Source organism: Schistocerca piceifrons, chromosome 4 (assembly GCF_021461385.2).
Source record: "Schistocerca piceifrons isolate TAMUIC-IGC-003096 chromosome 4, iqSchPice1.1, whole genome shotgun sequence".
Taxonomy (NCBI): domain Eukaryota; kingdom Metazoa; phylum Arthropoda; class Insecta; order Orthoptera; family Acrididae; genus Schistocerca; species Schistocerca piceifrons.
The window spans coordinates 354,980,959-354,997,336 of NC_060141.1; the positions used below are offsets into that span (position 1 = coordinate 354,980,959).

Below are 16,378 nucleotides of genomic sequence, written 5' to 3' on the forward strand. Positions count from 1 at the left end.
CTGACTGTAAACACATTCATTTGGAAAAAATAATAGACCCCGTATTGAATGTAGATGAAATAACATTTTAAAAATATACAGAGACTGCCATCTAGTTAAGAAATCAGGACCTAAAACTTTTTCTTTAAGGAGGCTCATTTAAGTCGTACAGTCGTTAACAGTGTATAATCATAGGAAAATGCCTCAATTGCAGATGCCATACTGTAAAAAACAGAAGTATGAAAGAAAAGGAATTGACGAGGGGGTGGAGGGAGTCACATTTAAGAACATTACAACCTAAAAAAATCTTGCTGTTGTCTGATGCCCTTCCAGATCATGGGTTCCTATCCCCATGATCACTGATATGAATTGGTCTGTTTCCTACATTCCTTCCATTCAGATGGCTACTAAGCTTGAAATATTACTTAAGGTTCTTTAACATGGTGGTCTCTTCTTGCCTGTCTCATTCAGAGCCCCAGGACAAGACCTTACTCTGACTTCTGCATAGCAATTGTGAGGAGGGGGACTGGGTATACTTATGGTCATTTGATTCCTACTTGCATTGGTGGCCTATGGTATTCATCCCCATACGACAGTGAGGTGTAAGTCAACTATATAGTGAAAAGGACTGCCTCACAGACTTCGTTGAATAAAGAAATTGAATTAATGACTTAGAGCAGTAAATTCCGTGTTGTAAGTGAATCCATGTGATATTGGAATTTATGATAGAGTTGTCATATAAGAACTAATTAAAGGAGTAGCTCAGAATCATCAGCTTGACTTGCAAAGACTAAGAGATTTCAGAGATATGTGAGTATCATTCACTCATTGTGATTGTGAACTGCTCGATAGAAGCAAAAATATCACATATATAAAAACATGGTGGAGGGGAGAACCAGGTGGCTTGGGTTGTGAAGCAGCCACTGAAATGAAGCATGTTACGTTCAGCTGCATGTTGTGCCACAGGGTGGTCCACTTTGCTCCTGGCCACAAGTTGGTAGTTGTACCAATATAAAAAGCCATCCAATGATTGCAGAAGAGCTAGTATATGACATGGCTACTTTCACATGTGGCCCGGCCTCTGATAGAGTAGGGTATGCCTGTGACAGGACCGGAATAGGAAGTGCTGTTGTGTGGACTGGGGAGGTCCCTGTGGCAAGGGGTTGGGATTGGGAGTGGCATAGGGATGCACTAGGATGTTGTGTGGGTAGGATGTCCTTAATATCAGGCATAATGATGGATAATCAAAGTCCTGATGAAGGATGTGGTTCAGTTGTTCCAATCTAGGGTATAGTAGGTGACAAAGATGGTGTGTCTTTGTTGTTGGCATGTGGGTGTAATTGCAGCATTGGGTGTGTCTGCGGATATGGCAAGGGAAATCTATCTGCGGACTATGTCTGGAGAATAGTGCTTGTCTGTGAAGGCCTATCTGAGATATTCAGCATACTGGGCAGCACAGTTTTTGTCAGTACAAATATGCCGTCTCTGGGTGGCCAGACTATATGGGAGGGGTTTTGTGGTGTGGTAGGGATGGCAGCTGTTGAAATGCACATACTGTTAGTTGTTGGAGGGTTTAGTGTGGACGGAGGTGTGCATGGCAGCATCAGAGAGGTGGTCAATGTCTAGGACAGTGGCACATTAGGTTTAGGAGAAGTAGTTGAAGCAGATGGAAGAGAAGGTGTTGAGGTTATGAAGGTCTGAGGATAGGGTGTCTTGGGCTTGAGTCCAGATCATAAAAATGTCATCAATGAAGCTGAACCAGATCAGGGGTTTGGGGTTTCAGGAAACTTGGAAGGTTTCCTCTAGGTGGCCCGTAAACAGGTTGGCACAGGAGGGTGCCATACACATTCATGTGGCTGTGCCATGGAAGTTTTTGTATTCCTTCTCTTCAAAGGAGAAGTATTTGCATGTTAGGATAAAGTTAGCAAGGAGTATGAGGAATGAGGTTGTGGGTTTGCAGTCTGAAGCATGTTGGGAGAGAGAGTGCCCAATAGGGCAAGACCACAGCCATGAGGGATGTTGGCATATAGGGAAGCGGCATCAACACTGATGAGTAGGGGCCCAGAAGATAAAAGGGTGGGGATGATTGAGAATCAGTGAAGGAAGTGATTGGTGTCTTTGATATGGGCAGCTAGATTTCAGACATTTGCTGCAGGTGTTGGACATTGAAGACCAAAATTATGTCAGTGGTGGTGTAACAGCCAGCTACAATGGGCATTCAGGATTATCGGGTTTGTGGATTTTCAGATTGCATATAGAAGGTGGCTGTGTGGGATGTCATAGGAGTGAGGAGAGAAATAGATTCAGGGGAGAGGTACTGCAAAGGGCCCATGGCCTTAAGCAGGGATTGGAGGTTATGTTGAACTTCTTGTGTAGAGTTTGTGGGTGGAGCAGGCAGTTGATTGGCAGAGGTCTTCTGCCAGATAGTCACTGAGATTCATAGCATTGGTGGTGAAATCTTTGTCTACAAGTAGAATAATTGGGTCTGGATTTGTTTTGAGGTTTGTATGGCAGCCATTTCTTCTTCTGAAAGGTTGGTTTTCTGAGAAAGGAACCTGGAGAAGTACGGTGAACCCAAGTTGGAGCTGAGGACTTTGTGGAAGGTGACCAGATGGTTAGGTGGGATGGCGGGAGGATAACAGTTAGATGGTGGTGTGACCTGGGAGAAGAAGGGATAAATGTTGGGATTATGTTGGCTTTGGTTGGAAGGATTGGTGGCAAAGAAGTGTTTCCTTTGCAGGGATCAACGGAAGGAGAGTAGGTCTTTGACAAGTTTAACATGGTTAAATTTGAATGCAGGGCTAAAGGCGAGGGCTTTTGATTGGACTGAAATGTGTGTGGGGTTGAGGGATCGTTGGAAAGATTAACAACAGTGATATGACAGTGACTAAACAATGGCGGCCATGCAATGGAAACCCCCGCCCCCCCAATCCCCTATGGTCTAACAATAAACATTCCTTTCTCCTGATCCTACCCCTCTTTTCTCAGTGACCTTCATCTTTTCAGATTCTGCCAGTCCTTGTCACTCACAAACCTGGTACTGCAAAAACATATTTTCAAGGCACACTCCGATAAATCCAGAGCTGAAACAGTCCTGGAACACTGTTGTTAGTCTTCCCAACAAAATTCTCAGCCCCACAGAAGTTTCAGTCCTGTCCACAGGCCTCACCTTGAGCCCAACACCCAAATTTCACCGTGTTGGACTTCTCAAAGACCTACTCCCATTGTCTTGGTCCATGCAATTGGAACACTTCTATGGCTTCAATCCCTCCATCCAAAGCCAAGATAATCCCGACATTGAACCTTGCCTCTCCTAGGTCGTACCACCATCCAATGGTGATCCTTACCCCCAACTTTCGTACCACCTAACCACCTCTTCGGTCACCTTCCAGGAATTTCTTACCTCCAACTTGCCGTCACCATCCTTTCCCAGGTAACTTCCTAAGAACATCAACCTTTTAGTGGAAGAATTATCCTACCTGCAGACAAAGGTTCCACCATTGTTGTTATGAATCACATTGACTACCTGGTGGAGAGCCTCTGCCAATTATTGGACTACTCCACCTATAAACTCTGCCAGAGTAATCCCATCCTAGAAGTCCAGCATAACTTCCAATCTCTGCTTAAAGCCTTAGGCCCTTTCCAGAACCTGAATCCATTTCCCTCCTTGCACCTGTGGCACCCCACACACCCATCTCTTACATGCTCCCCCAAATTCCAAAAACCCAACAATCCTGGACACCCCATCGTAGCTGGTTATTGTGTTCCCACTGAAAGAATTTTTGACCCTCTTTGACCAACAGCTCCAACCAATAGTCCAAAGTCTAGTTGACCACATCAAAGATGGTGGCTTGTATAGACATGTTGTGTTTGTGCAAAAAAAAAAAAAAAAAAAAAAAAAAAAAAAAAAAAAAAAAAATAATAATAATAATAATAATAAAATCAAGTACTCTTCAACTAACCACTAACATCCTAATGAGCAATGTGAAAAAAAACTTGGATCTGAAAAGTGTGAACCGTCAAACCTGTGAACCATTATCACTACAAAAATTGTGTACATTTCTGGGTGATGGTGAAACTCTTCCAAATAAGTGGACTGCAATTACAGCTGAATTAAGTGATAGTCATAAACATGAAAGTGTGAAGTGTTGGCAGCAAACTTCGTAAACAACGCAGCAGTGGAACAAACAAGACAACTGTTAGAGATAGTGACAGCAGAACCAAGAATCTATCACATAAATGGTACACTGTTCTTTTCTTAACACACAGCCATGGCAGAAAATGGCCAGTACTTTACAAGATAATAACAAAGACTTCCAAGCAATGGGAACAGTAAAACCAGTTGCAAGTATGAAAAATGTTACTAATATTGATTGCAGGAAAAATGAAAGACGAAAATGGATGTGTCATATGAATGATATTGCAAGAAACGAGGCACAAAATTTCTTAGCAAGTCTGAAAAAGTTCTTAGAAGTTAATAGATATCGGTACACAATAGTTACAATGCTACCTCACAGGTGTGACCAAATATGCAATTTGTGTGTCAACAAGGAGACACAGAAAATGAATATTAAAATGTGTGCTTCATTTGAAAAATTTGGAACAATGGATGTAGGTAAACCGGACAAATGCATACATACCAAATATGGTTTGCATCTAAATTCTGAAACAAAAAACTTTTGTGTGCCAAGATAAGCAAAATTATTGCAGAAACAGAAGAGTTAATGAAAATTCTCAACCACGGAGGGAATAGCAATGCTTTTGTAGAGTAAAATATAGCAAATTAACTCTTATGTACCTGAATATTCAGTAAATAACAAATAAAACAATGCACTAGTGTGTATACCTAAATGTAACTAAACTGCATTTCTTCATATTAAGTGAACTGTGTTGCAAGGAAGACGAAGCATATGGATACAGACTAAATAATTACAAACTCATAAGCTTGTTCTGTAGAAAGACACATAAAGGTGGTGGGGTAGGAATTTATAGTAGAAATATTAGCATCTGAAAAAGTCAAATGGATTGATGATCGGAGTAATGAAATCGAACTTGAGGTTGCAGCAATAGATATAAAAGTAGGGGACAACAATCTGATTATAGCAGCAGTGTATAGGCAACCTGGGAGTAGCATTGAAGGATTTTTTTAATTACCTGGAGAACTTGCTGTTGAAGACATCAGCATATAAAATACTTTGTTTGTTGGAATCATCAACATAGACTCATTAAAAAATATTCTTAACTATTTACATCATGTCAGCTTACTACAGTGTTATAATTATAACCACATAAACTCTGAACCTACAAGAATTACTGTAGATACACAGACAAGCACTGACTACATTCTCACAAACATAACAAAGGAGATCATAAACATAACACCTCAGAAAACCACATGTCTGACTACTGAGCCCTTGCTATGAAAATTGATGTAGGGTATGTAGATATAACCAAAAGTGATGCATTTGTATATAAAAGAAAATGTAATTGTAATAAATGTTAAAGGGCAATGGTAACCAGCCAATGCAGCTGATGTGAATGATAAATGGGAAAATTTCTATAAGCTATGCAGTGAAACTTAAAATGAAACATGCCCTTAAGAAAAGAAGTAATGCTGAGAATTTCCCTCCTGAAATCATTGAACTGAGAGAGAAAATGAAAGATTACTATATACTCTTTTAGAGATGCTAAATTACGATATTTTTAACAAAATACTAGCTCCTCAGAAAAAAATGCAGAAATTCCTTGACTAACCTTAAAGCTCAGAAATATGGCTGTCTAATGAGAAATTCCAGTTGTGTTAGTAAAACAATGTACAAAGAGTATGGGAACAGCAGTCTCATGAACACAACAGCATAATGTTAAAAGATTTGATGAAATAAAATATGATCCAAAAGAAGTGTGTGACACATTCATACAGAAGTTTAGTACAATTGGCACAAATGAAGTATGTGACTAGGCATGCAATTTTAATGTTACAAACAATAGCCAAACTTTTTTCATCCATGGTAATACTGAGAGGGACCTCCTAGCAGTAAAACTGCAAGCTAAAATGTCTTTCGGCTGGGGTGATATTTCACCTAAGTTGCTAAACGAATGCAGAGGAGAATTAGTGAAGCCTTTGACATACCTAGTAAATACCTCCCTCTGCCCAGGAGAATTCCCTGACCTTGTAAAAATCACTGAAATTCTGCCAGTGTATAAGAAGGGAATAAAAACTGTCATAAAAAGCTACAGGCAATATCGTTAACTTCAGAACTTGGCAGATTGCTAGAGAAAGTAATACTAAGTCATTTCAAGGCATATTTCATCAAACATAATCTATTCAACAAGTTAGAAAATAGTTTTAGAAAATTAAGATTTACTGTAACAGCAGTAGCAACATTTATACATGAAATATTAATCAAGCTAGATAAAGGAGACAAGATAAGTCACTTTCCTGAATGTGCTTAAAGCTTTTGATACTGTGAATCATACAGTTCTATTGAATAAATTAAAAGAATACAAGAGGAGAGGAGTATCTTTACAACTACTTACCTCCTATTTTAAAGACAGGAGACAGTGTGTCAAGCTAACTGAAAAGAGCAATGAGCAGTTGGTAACAACTAAATCAACCTATAGGATATTTCAATGTGATGTGCCTCAAGGAAGTACATTAGGGCATTTTGTGTTCTTTGTTTATGTAAATGATGTAATTGAACCCAAAAATTATAAGGTCATAAGCTATGCTGATAACATCATTTGTTAGCTGGAGCTGTGATATCTGAGCTGCTGCCAACAGTAGTGAAATTAGTTACAATTTTCTCTCAACTTACCTTACTGCAAATAATCTGCTTGTAAATATAGAGAAGACAATGCAACCTATGCTTAGCTGTAATCAGAACATAAATGTTACTCAATTTACACCTCTGTTGTCACTTACCTATACAAGTAAACACAAATACTGGGTATGTAACAATACCAGAGAAGGAAAGCTGCTACTCACCATATAGCGGAGATGCTGAGTTGCGATAGGCACAATAAAAAGATTCACACACTCATAGCTTTTGGCCATTAAGGCCTTTGTCAGCAGTACACACACACACACACACACACACACACACACACACACACACACACACACAAATGCAACTTGCACACATATCTGCAGTCTCAGAGAGCTGAAACTACACTGCGAGCAGCAGCACCAGTGCATGATGGGAGTGGCAACTGGGTGGGGGTAAGGTGGAGGCTGGGGCGGGGAGGGATAGTATGGTGGGAGTGGCGGACAGTGAAGTGTTGTAGTTTAGACGGAGGGCAGGAAAGAAGGGGGGGAGGGGGTAAGTAACGGAAAGGAGTGAAATACAAATAAATTAAAAGACTGGGTGTGGTGGTGAAATTACGGCTGTGTAGTGCTGGAATGGGAACAGGGAGGAGGCTGTATGGGCGAGGACAGTGACTAACGAAGGTTGAGGCCAGGAGAGTTACAGGAACGTGGGGGTATATTGCAGGGAAAGTTTCCACCTGCGCAATTCAGAAAAGGGGTAGGGATCCATATGGCACAGGCAGTGAAGCCAGTGAAGCAGTCATTGAGATGAGGGGTATCATGTTTGGCAGCATGTTCAGCAACAGGGTGGTCCACTTGTTTCTTGGCCACAGTTTGTCGGTGGCCGTTCATGCGGACAGACAGCTTGTTGGTTGTCATGCCTACATAAAATGCAGCACAGTGGTTGCAGCCTAGCTTGTAAATCACATGACTAGTTTCACAGGTAGTCCTGCCTTTGATGGGATAGGTGATGTTAGTGACCGGACTGGAGTAGGTGGTGGTAGGAGGATGAATGGGACAGGTCTTGCATCTAGGTCTATTACAGGAGTGTGAGCCATGAGGTAAGGTATTGGGAGCAGGGGTTGTGTAAGGATGGACAAGTATATTGTGAAGGTTCGGTGGACGGGGGAATACCACGGTAGGAGGGGTGGGAAGGATAGTGGGTAGGACATTTCTAGTGGGTAGGACATTTCTCATTTCAGGGCACTACGAGAGGTAATCGAAACCCTGACGGAGAATATAATTCAGTTGTTCCTGTTCCGCTCGGTACTGAGTTACGAGGGGAATGCTCCTCTGTGACCGGACTGTGGGACTTTGGGAGGTGGTTGGAGACTGGATGTACAAGGATGGGAGAATAATTACTGTCAGTGAAGGCTTCAGTGAGACCCTCAGTATATTTAGAGAAGGACTGCTCGTGTCTCTCTCTCTCTCTCTCTCTCTCTCTCTCTCTCTCTCTCTCTCTCTCTCTACCATTTGGTGAATATGTACCTTTTTTGTTTGTGTTCATGATCTGTTGTCTTGTGTGTGGTTGTTGTCTGTGTGTTAAAATCTTCTACCATGTTGTGCAGTGTCTTGTATGCATATGGTCTATTTCCTGTCTCATTACACATTTTTTTGTTCAGTTTCTCTGTCATATGGGTATCATAAAAATTCTCCACTGCTATTTGTTTTATTGTATTTAGCTCCTGTGTGAAGATTTGTTTGTTTATGTGTGTTATGTTTAATCTGTGGAGCAGGAATCTGAAACTTGCTTGTTTGTGTGTCATTGGGTTGTTTGTTCGATTAAATGTGAGTGGTGGTGGTTTTGGTTGTGGGTTTCCTGTATCTTGTGAAATTGTGTGTGTTGTTTATTCTGTGTATGGTCAGATCCAGAAGATTCAATGTTTTGTCTGTTTATGTTTCTAACATAAAATAAATTTTTGGATGTGAATTTTTTTTATTTTTGTACCTGTTTTATGTGTGTATGTGGTTTGTCAGTCAGTCTTATTATGTCATTAACACAACGGTACCACTATATAACATTGTGTTTATTAAGATCTTGTTATCTAACAATAGAATGTCCAGCTTGGAATATCAACAATTATGACCGGTCTCTTCCCCTTCTCTGCTCCTCTCCCTCTCACTTCCTTTTTCACTCGCCTCTTACCTCCCTACAGCCTCCTGCCAGGCAGCCTTGTCCTGCCACCTCTAGTTCCTGTAGCACTGACTCCTCGTCCCCTTCCTGCAGCCTGCTATCTCTTCCCCTTCTCCTCACCACTCTGGATTATTGCTACTGTTCGATTTGTTTTGGTTGCATGCTGATTAGAGTGGCCAGAGATAAATCATGTTGAGAGGTGTGCTTCCTTGCTTTTGTGGGTACCAGTCTTTTTGTTGTGCCTGTCTGCAACTCAATGCATTATCTTTACGATAAGTAACAATCTATCCATTTATAATTGTTGATATTGTTCTCTAGATTGTTCATGAATCTGTTGGATAAGAGGTCACTAATCTGTGATCCTAGTGGCAGTCTGTGGTGGAAAAGAAATTGTTGAACACACAGTAATTTTTTGTGCCGTTATAGACCTGAGAATGGTTGGTGTTTGATCAGTGTGTGTTTTGTGTGTGTGGCCATGTTGCTTTATGGGATGATGTTGATTCTGTTGGAATGTGCATTGATGTCACATCAAATGATATAAGCCTTGCTGTGTCTGGAATAGCCATGTCCTTGATTCCATATATTAATTCCTCTTTAGTAGTGTGTGTGAGGGAGGGGGAAAGGGGGGGGGAGAGAAGGGGGGGAGCATTTCTGAATTTAATGGTTGGTCTTATGGGAGTATTTTGTTTGTACACTTTTGGTAAGGAATTTAGAATAGCTGTTTAGGGATACTCTGTGTCATTCTTTTTATCTGGCCTTTTGTGAATATACACTCCTGGAAATTGAAATAAGAACACCGTGAATTCATTGTCCCAGGAAGGGGAAACTTTATTGACACATTCCTGGGGTCAGATACATCACATGATCACACTGACAGAACCACAGGCACATAGACACAGGCAACAGAGCATGCACAATGTCGGCACTAGTACAGTGTATATCCACCTTTCGCAGCAATGCAGGCTGCTATTCTCCCATGGAGATGATCGTAGAGATGCTGGATGTAGTCCTGTGGAACGGCTTGCCATGCCATTTCCACCTGGCGCCTCAGTTGGACCAGCATTCGTGCTGGACGTGCAGACCGCGTGAGACGACGCTTCATCCAGTCCCAAACATGCTCAATGGGGGACAGATCCGGAGATCTTGCTGGCCAGGGTAGTTGACTTACACCTTCTAGAGCACGTTGGGTGGCACGGGATACATGCGGACGTGCATTGTCCTGTTGGAACAGCAAGTTCCCTTGCTGGTCTAGGAATGGTAGAACGATGGGTTCGATGACGGTTTGGATGTACCGTGCACTATTCAGTGTCCCTTCGACGATCACCAGTGGTGTACGGCCAGTGTAGGAGATCGCTCCCCACACCATGATGCCGGGTGTTGGCCCTGTGTGCCTCGGTCGTATGCAGTCCTGATTGTGGCGCTCACCTGCACGGCGCCAAACACGCATACGACCATCATTGGCACCAAGGCAGAAGCGACTCTCATCGCTGAAGACGACACGTCTCCATTCGTCCCTCCATTCACGCCTGTCGTGACACCACTGGAGGCGGGCTGCACGACGTTGGGGCATGAGCGGAAGACGGCCTAACGGTGTGCGGGACCGTAGCCCAGCTTCATGGAGACGGTTGCGAATGGTCCTCGCCGATACCCCAGGAGCAACAGTGTCCCTAATTTGCTGGGAAGTGGCGGTGCGGTCCCCTACGGCACTGCGTAGGATCCTACGGTCTTGGCGTGCATCCGTGCGTCGCTGCGGTCCGGTCCCAGGTCGACGGGCACGTGCACCTTCCGCCGACCACTGGCGACAACATCGATGTACTGTGGAGACCTCACGCCCCACGCATTGAGCAATTCGGCGGTATGTCCACCCGGCCTCCCACATGCCCACTATATGCCCTCGCTCAAAGTCCGTCAACTGCACATACGGTTCACGTCCACGCTGTCGCGGCATGCTACCGATGTTAAAGACTGCGATGGAGCTCCGTATGACACGGCAAACTGGCTGACACTGACGGCGGCGGTGCACAAATGCTGCGCAGCTAGCGCCATTCGACGGCCAACACCGCGGTTCCTGGTGTGTCCGCTGTGCCGTGCGTGTGATCATTGCTTGTACAGCCCTTTCCTAGTGTCCGGAGCAAGTATGGTGGGTCTGACACACCGGTGTCAATGTGTTCTTTTTTCCATTTCCAGGAGTGTATTTTCAATGTTTTCAGTGTTAGTTGAGTGTTTCTTTGGTATCTGAGATGGATCACTTATTGTTTTGGTGGCACTGTTGCCCTTCAGAGAAACTAATATTTTGTGTATGTGCCTCTTTCCATTCATGACCACTCCTCTTACATCGCCTTTGTCTGATATTGTTAGTATGGTATTATGTTGTTTTAGTTTTTATTGTAGACTACTGGATGTGATTGCTTTAGGTGTTTTGCAATTGGAGGTTATGATGGATTTGTGTTTTTTGATTATTTGCACAGGTACAAATTCTCAAGTTTACATTAAAATTTGGTGTGTTGAGTCTCTCTCATTCCTTTATAATGTGTTCAGCATCTGTTATAAGGTCTTTTGTTATTTTGTATAATGTATGTGTGAATCTTAAAGTTGTGTTTTGGTCATTTATCAAGTAAATATTTTTCTTGTTTCTTAAGATTTATGTCTGTTACTGTGATGATTCTGCCATGGAAAATATGTTTGATTCTAATGATTGATTGTAGTTGATATTCTTGTGCTGTTTATCCTGTTGAGTTTTTTTGCTTTGTGCCTATTGTTTTTCTTGGATTATCTTTTTTGTGTAAACAGGCAGAGAATGAACATGCTACATGCAAACAAGATCTTTGTCAACAACGCCAAGAACTCAACACACAGACAAAGGCCACATACAAGACACAACAAAGAAAGAACACACACGCAAAAGTGTATCATCCACAACAATAAAATAGTTCTCAGAATAACTAATATTTTTAAGAAACATGGACTTCAAATACAATACAACATAACACAGAAGGAACTCAGGACATGGTATGCTCCCACAGATAAATTCGACAAATCACACATATGCAAACTTACATGGAACTTTTGTTGGTCAGTATATATGGGGCAGACTTGCAGGAACTTCAAAACAAGGTAATCAGAACCCTTCAGAGCTCTAAAAAGTAACAGCTACCATGGTACATTTGGTAAGTACTTAGTAGCCCATGACCGTCACCTAATTTAACTAGAAACAGATTTAAAAATACGAAAATCCAGCCACAACCTATTTGCAATAGAAGAAAACTTTCACATACAAAAGATATTTGCACAAGGAAAGCAAATTATAGACAAGTAGCACCAAACTGCTATGAAAAAATGAATGTGCACACCTAGCAGCAACATAAGCAGTGTGTTCTGTAAAATGAAAAAGTGTAACATGTGAGTGAAGCTCTGAAAAAAACATGCATTGTGTTTGTGTGTAGATTTTAACAGCATTTGAGGATGGATGTTTCGAAACTAACTATAAGTAATCGCAAAATGTAGTTGCAAAATATTTTCACACAGCAAAATTATGGTTATAGAAAAAGTGGCTTGTTAACTTGCTAACAAGACTCCCATAAAATCATTTAATTGCGGACGATAAGCTACGCGGTACACAGTAGGGACAGAGGGCCCTACATAACACAGCAATGTTGGGAATAAATATGATAACAGCAACAACAGACAGAAACTGTTTTTAGGACTGATTTTGTTAGAATAATTATTACTTAAAATGTCTTTACATTTTAAAGAACTGAATAAAAGTAATCTCTGATGATAGCACAAAAATGCTGTAACATGTATGGGTTTATGTAAAAAAACAGTTATTTGGATAATATGTGGACTTGAAATCTAGTGATTTTTGTCTGCAAACACAGCTACTGCAAGAGCTTCGAAACTAATGATGAAGAATAAAATGCGAAAACTAGAATGACATAATAGTGTTGGCAAGAAACTAATACAAATAGCTGCATCAGCAAGGCATTGCCTTTAATGGATGATGTTATAAGAACATTATAAAGTAGCATGTAGAAGCAGAATGTAGCAGATATTACAACCAAGTTTAATGACCATAGGAGTGTGATTAACCATATATGTGTTATACATTTATCAGCTCATATTGTAGTAGGAAATAAAAAGCTCACAGAGTATGGTAAAGGCATTTTATTGGACCATCAATGGATCCAAGCAGTCTTTCAGATAGAACAAGGTCCGAAGTTTGTTTACGATACAGGCACTTGTTTGACTCATCTCCCCTCCCCTCCCCCCCCCCCCCTCTCTCTCTCTCTCTCTCTCTCTCTCTCTCATACACACACAGTGGCGAGTGTCAACAATTATTTTTGTTAATAATGCTTTAAAATTTTGCAGCAGTTGGAAGAAAATGTGTAATGTTTGTGTGTTCCAGTGATTGTTGTTATGGATGCAGATAGGTTAACGAAGGATGCACAACATGCCCTTCGTAGGACAATGGAAAAATATATTGCCACATGCCGTATCATTCTGTGCGCTTCATCCATGTCCCGTGTTATTCCTGCTATCCTTAGTCGTTGCCTGGCAGTGCGTGTGCCTGCTCCTTCAAAAGAGACAATTATTTCTGTTATCAAGGTGAGAATGGTTCTTTACTGTAGTGCTTCATTTTACTTCGTAATATAATTGCTTTGTAACTGTATGTTCTGTCATGCATGTAACTGTCTTTTTTTGTGTATACTTGGCTGCTCCACTACAAAAGTTTACAAACTAATTTACTCATTCTCCCCATCCACACTTGACTGTTAAAAGCAACTAAGGCATTACTGGGCCCACGGCAACATTACTACAAGTATCAAAATGGATAATCTGCCACAAATTAATGGTGTATGGGAAACAGAATGAAGTTGGCTTCTACCACAGAAATACATAAAGATGAATGATGTTGAAGGTTAATTACAGCAAATGCACATCAGTAATATTAATAACAGATGCAAGGAATGTGCCAGCAGGTGCATCAATTGAACATATAATATCTCTTTCAGAAATTGTGTATCCGGTATGACATAAATAGTTAACAAAATTAATACTGCAGTTACTGAGTGTTACATACCAATTGTTGGAAGAAAGATATGCCACCATATTTAAGTGTACTCCTGCTCCTGTTATGGAATTAAAGCTTCATTTCTTGCATTGTAATAAACCAGTGTTGATGCATAAGACCTTTACTGTTGCACTGCAGACAATATTTGATTAGCAACAACCAAATCGGTAAGACTGACAAAATTATTAATACTGCAGCTCATCGATAACACAATATAAAGAAAACAGGAACTGTGGAAGTATGAAGAAAAACAATTCAAATTGAGAACATCTGGCATATCGGTTGTTGTTGTAGTCTTCAGTTCTAAGACTGGTCTGATCCAACTCTCCGTGATATTCTATCCTTTGGAAGCCTCTTCATTTCCAAATAACTACTGCAACCTGATCCTTCTGAATCTGCTTAATGTATTCATCTCTTGGTCTCCCTCTACGATTTTCACCCCCCACACTTCCCTCCAGTACTAAATTGGTGATCCCTTGATGTCTTAGAATGTGTCCTATCAACTGATCTCTTCTCTTGATCAAGTTGCCCCACGCATTTCTCGTCTCCCCAGTTGTATTCAGTAACTCCTCATTAGTTCTGTGATCTGTCCATCTAATCTTCAGCATTCTTCTGTAGCACCACATTTAAAAAGCTTCTATTTTCCATTTTTTTTTTTTTTTGTCTAGACTATTTATTGTCCATATTTCACTTCTATACATGCTTACAGTACAGGCAGTTACTTTCAGAGAAGACTTCCTAGCACTTAAATCCATATTTGATGTTAACAAATTTCTCTTCTTCAGAAATGTTCTTTTTTTTTTGCTATTGCCAGTCTTCATTTTATATCCTCTCTACTTCAGCCATCATCAATTATTTTGGTGCCCAAATAACAAAACTCACCTACCACTTTAAGTGTCTTGTTTCTTAATCTAATTTCCTTAGAATCACCTGATTTGATTCGATTGCAGTCCAAACATTATCCATGTTTTGCTGTTGTTGATGTTCATCTTATATCCTCCTCTCAAGACAGTGTCATTCTGCTCAACTGCTCTTCCAAGCCCTTTGCTGTCTCTGACAGAATTACGATGTTATCAGCAAAACACATGGTTTTTATTTGTTTTCCTGAACCTTAATTTTCGCTCCAAATTTTTATTTTGTTTGCTTTACTGTTTGTTCACTGTACAGATTGAATAACATCGGGGATAGGCTACAACTTGTGTCACTGTCTTCTCAACCACTGCTTCCATTTCATCCCCCTTGACTCTTACAACTGCCGTCTGGATTCTGCACAAGTTGTATATAGCCTTTTGCTTCCCGTGTTTGACCCCTGCTACCTTCAGAATTTTGAGAAGAGTATTCCAGTCAGAATTGTCAAAAGCTTTTTCTAAGTCTGCAAATGCTATAAATGCAGGTTTGCCTTTCCTTAACCTATCTCCCAAGATAAATTGTGGGGTCAGTATTGATTCGCTTAATCCTATATTTCTCCGGTACCCAAACTGATTGTCTCCGAGGTCAGTTTCTGCCAGCTTTTCCATTCTTCTGTAAAGAACTCTTGTTAGTATTCTGCAACCATGGCTTATTAAACTGATAGTTCAATAATTTTCACTCTTGTCAACAACTGTTTTTTTTGGAATTGGAATTATTACTTTCCTTAAAGTCTGAGGGTATGTCGCCTGTCTCATACATCTTGCACACCAGATGGAAGAGTTTTGTCATGGCTGACTCTCCCAAGGCTGTCTGTATTTCTTACAGAATATCGTCTACTCCTGGGGCCTTGTTTCGTCTTAGGTATCAACGTATCAACAGCTATGCAATACTTAGTAACAACAAAATGTTTTTGTCATGTCTTTCTTGTGGGCCTCGTTATGATATGGGAGGCATCACAGTTATTTATGTTTCTAACAGGTTGTGGGAAAATATGGAATGGTGGTGTGAAAAGCACTACAAGTAAATTTCCTCTTACTCTAGATGACTTACATTACATGTGACAGTGTGTGACAAATTTCTTAAATCATGGAGCATTAAACTCTCATTCAAAATTGAGAACCAGCCACTTAAGAAAGTTTCAGGCCCAGAAGACCAGCCATTTATGCCATTATTTAAAAGTTTACATTTGTGTTTGATATATTTTAACGGGCAACAAACGCTAAAAAATACCAAGTTTTGATGTTTATTTTTCATATTTATTTTAATTCTTTCGTAGATTACAAATTATGCTATAACAGTGGCAATAAGTACAATTTTCCTTAAGAAGGGTGCAAGGTGAATTCTTGAGCGATTTCACAGGTAGTTGGCTTTTCTATGGAAAAGTTGAAGTGTTTGATGGAACATGTATGCAGCCAGGTAACCCACAAAATGTTCATTGCACAGCAGTGAAAATTATAACAGTGCTTGTCAGTAATATTCC

General features: G+C 40.7%; 1 protein-coding gene across 3 annotated transcripts in view; it reads left to right on the forward strand.

The window, feature by feature from the left end:
- The window catches only part of LOC124795254 (replication factor C subunit 3), an 89,884-nt gene that overhangs the window by 26,491 nt on the left and 47,015 nt on the right, over nt 1–16,378 (forward strand). For all 3 annotated transcript variants that reach the window (XR_007016668.1, XM_047259199.1, XM_047259198.1), the window contains exon 4: nt 13,324–13,523. Coding sequence is in view for 2 of the 3 variants with exons in the window: in XM_047259199.1 (XP_047115155.1) it covers nt 13,324–13,523 (200 nt within the window). In the remaining variant the exon portion in view is untranslated. The remainder of the gene's footprint in view (nt 1–13,323; nt 13,524–16,378) is intronic.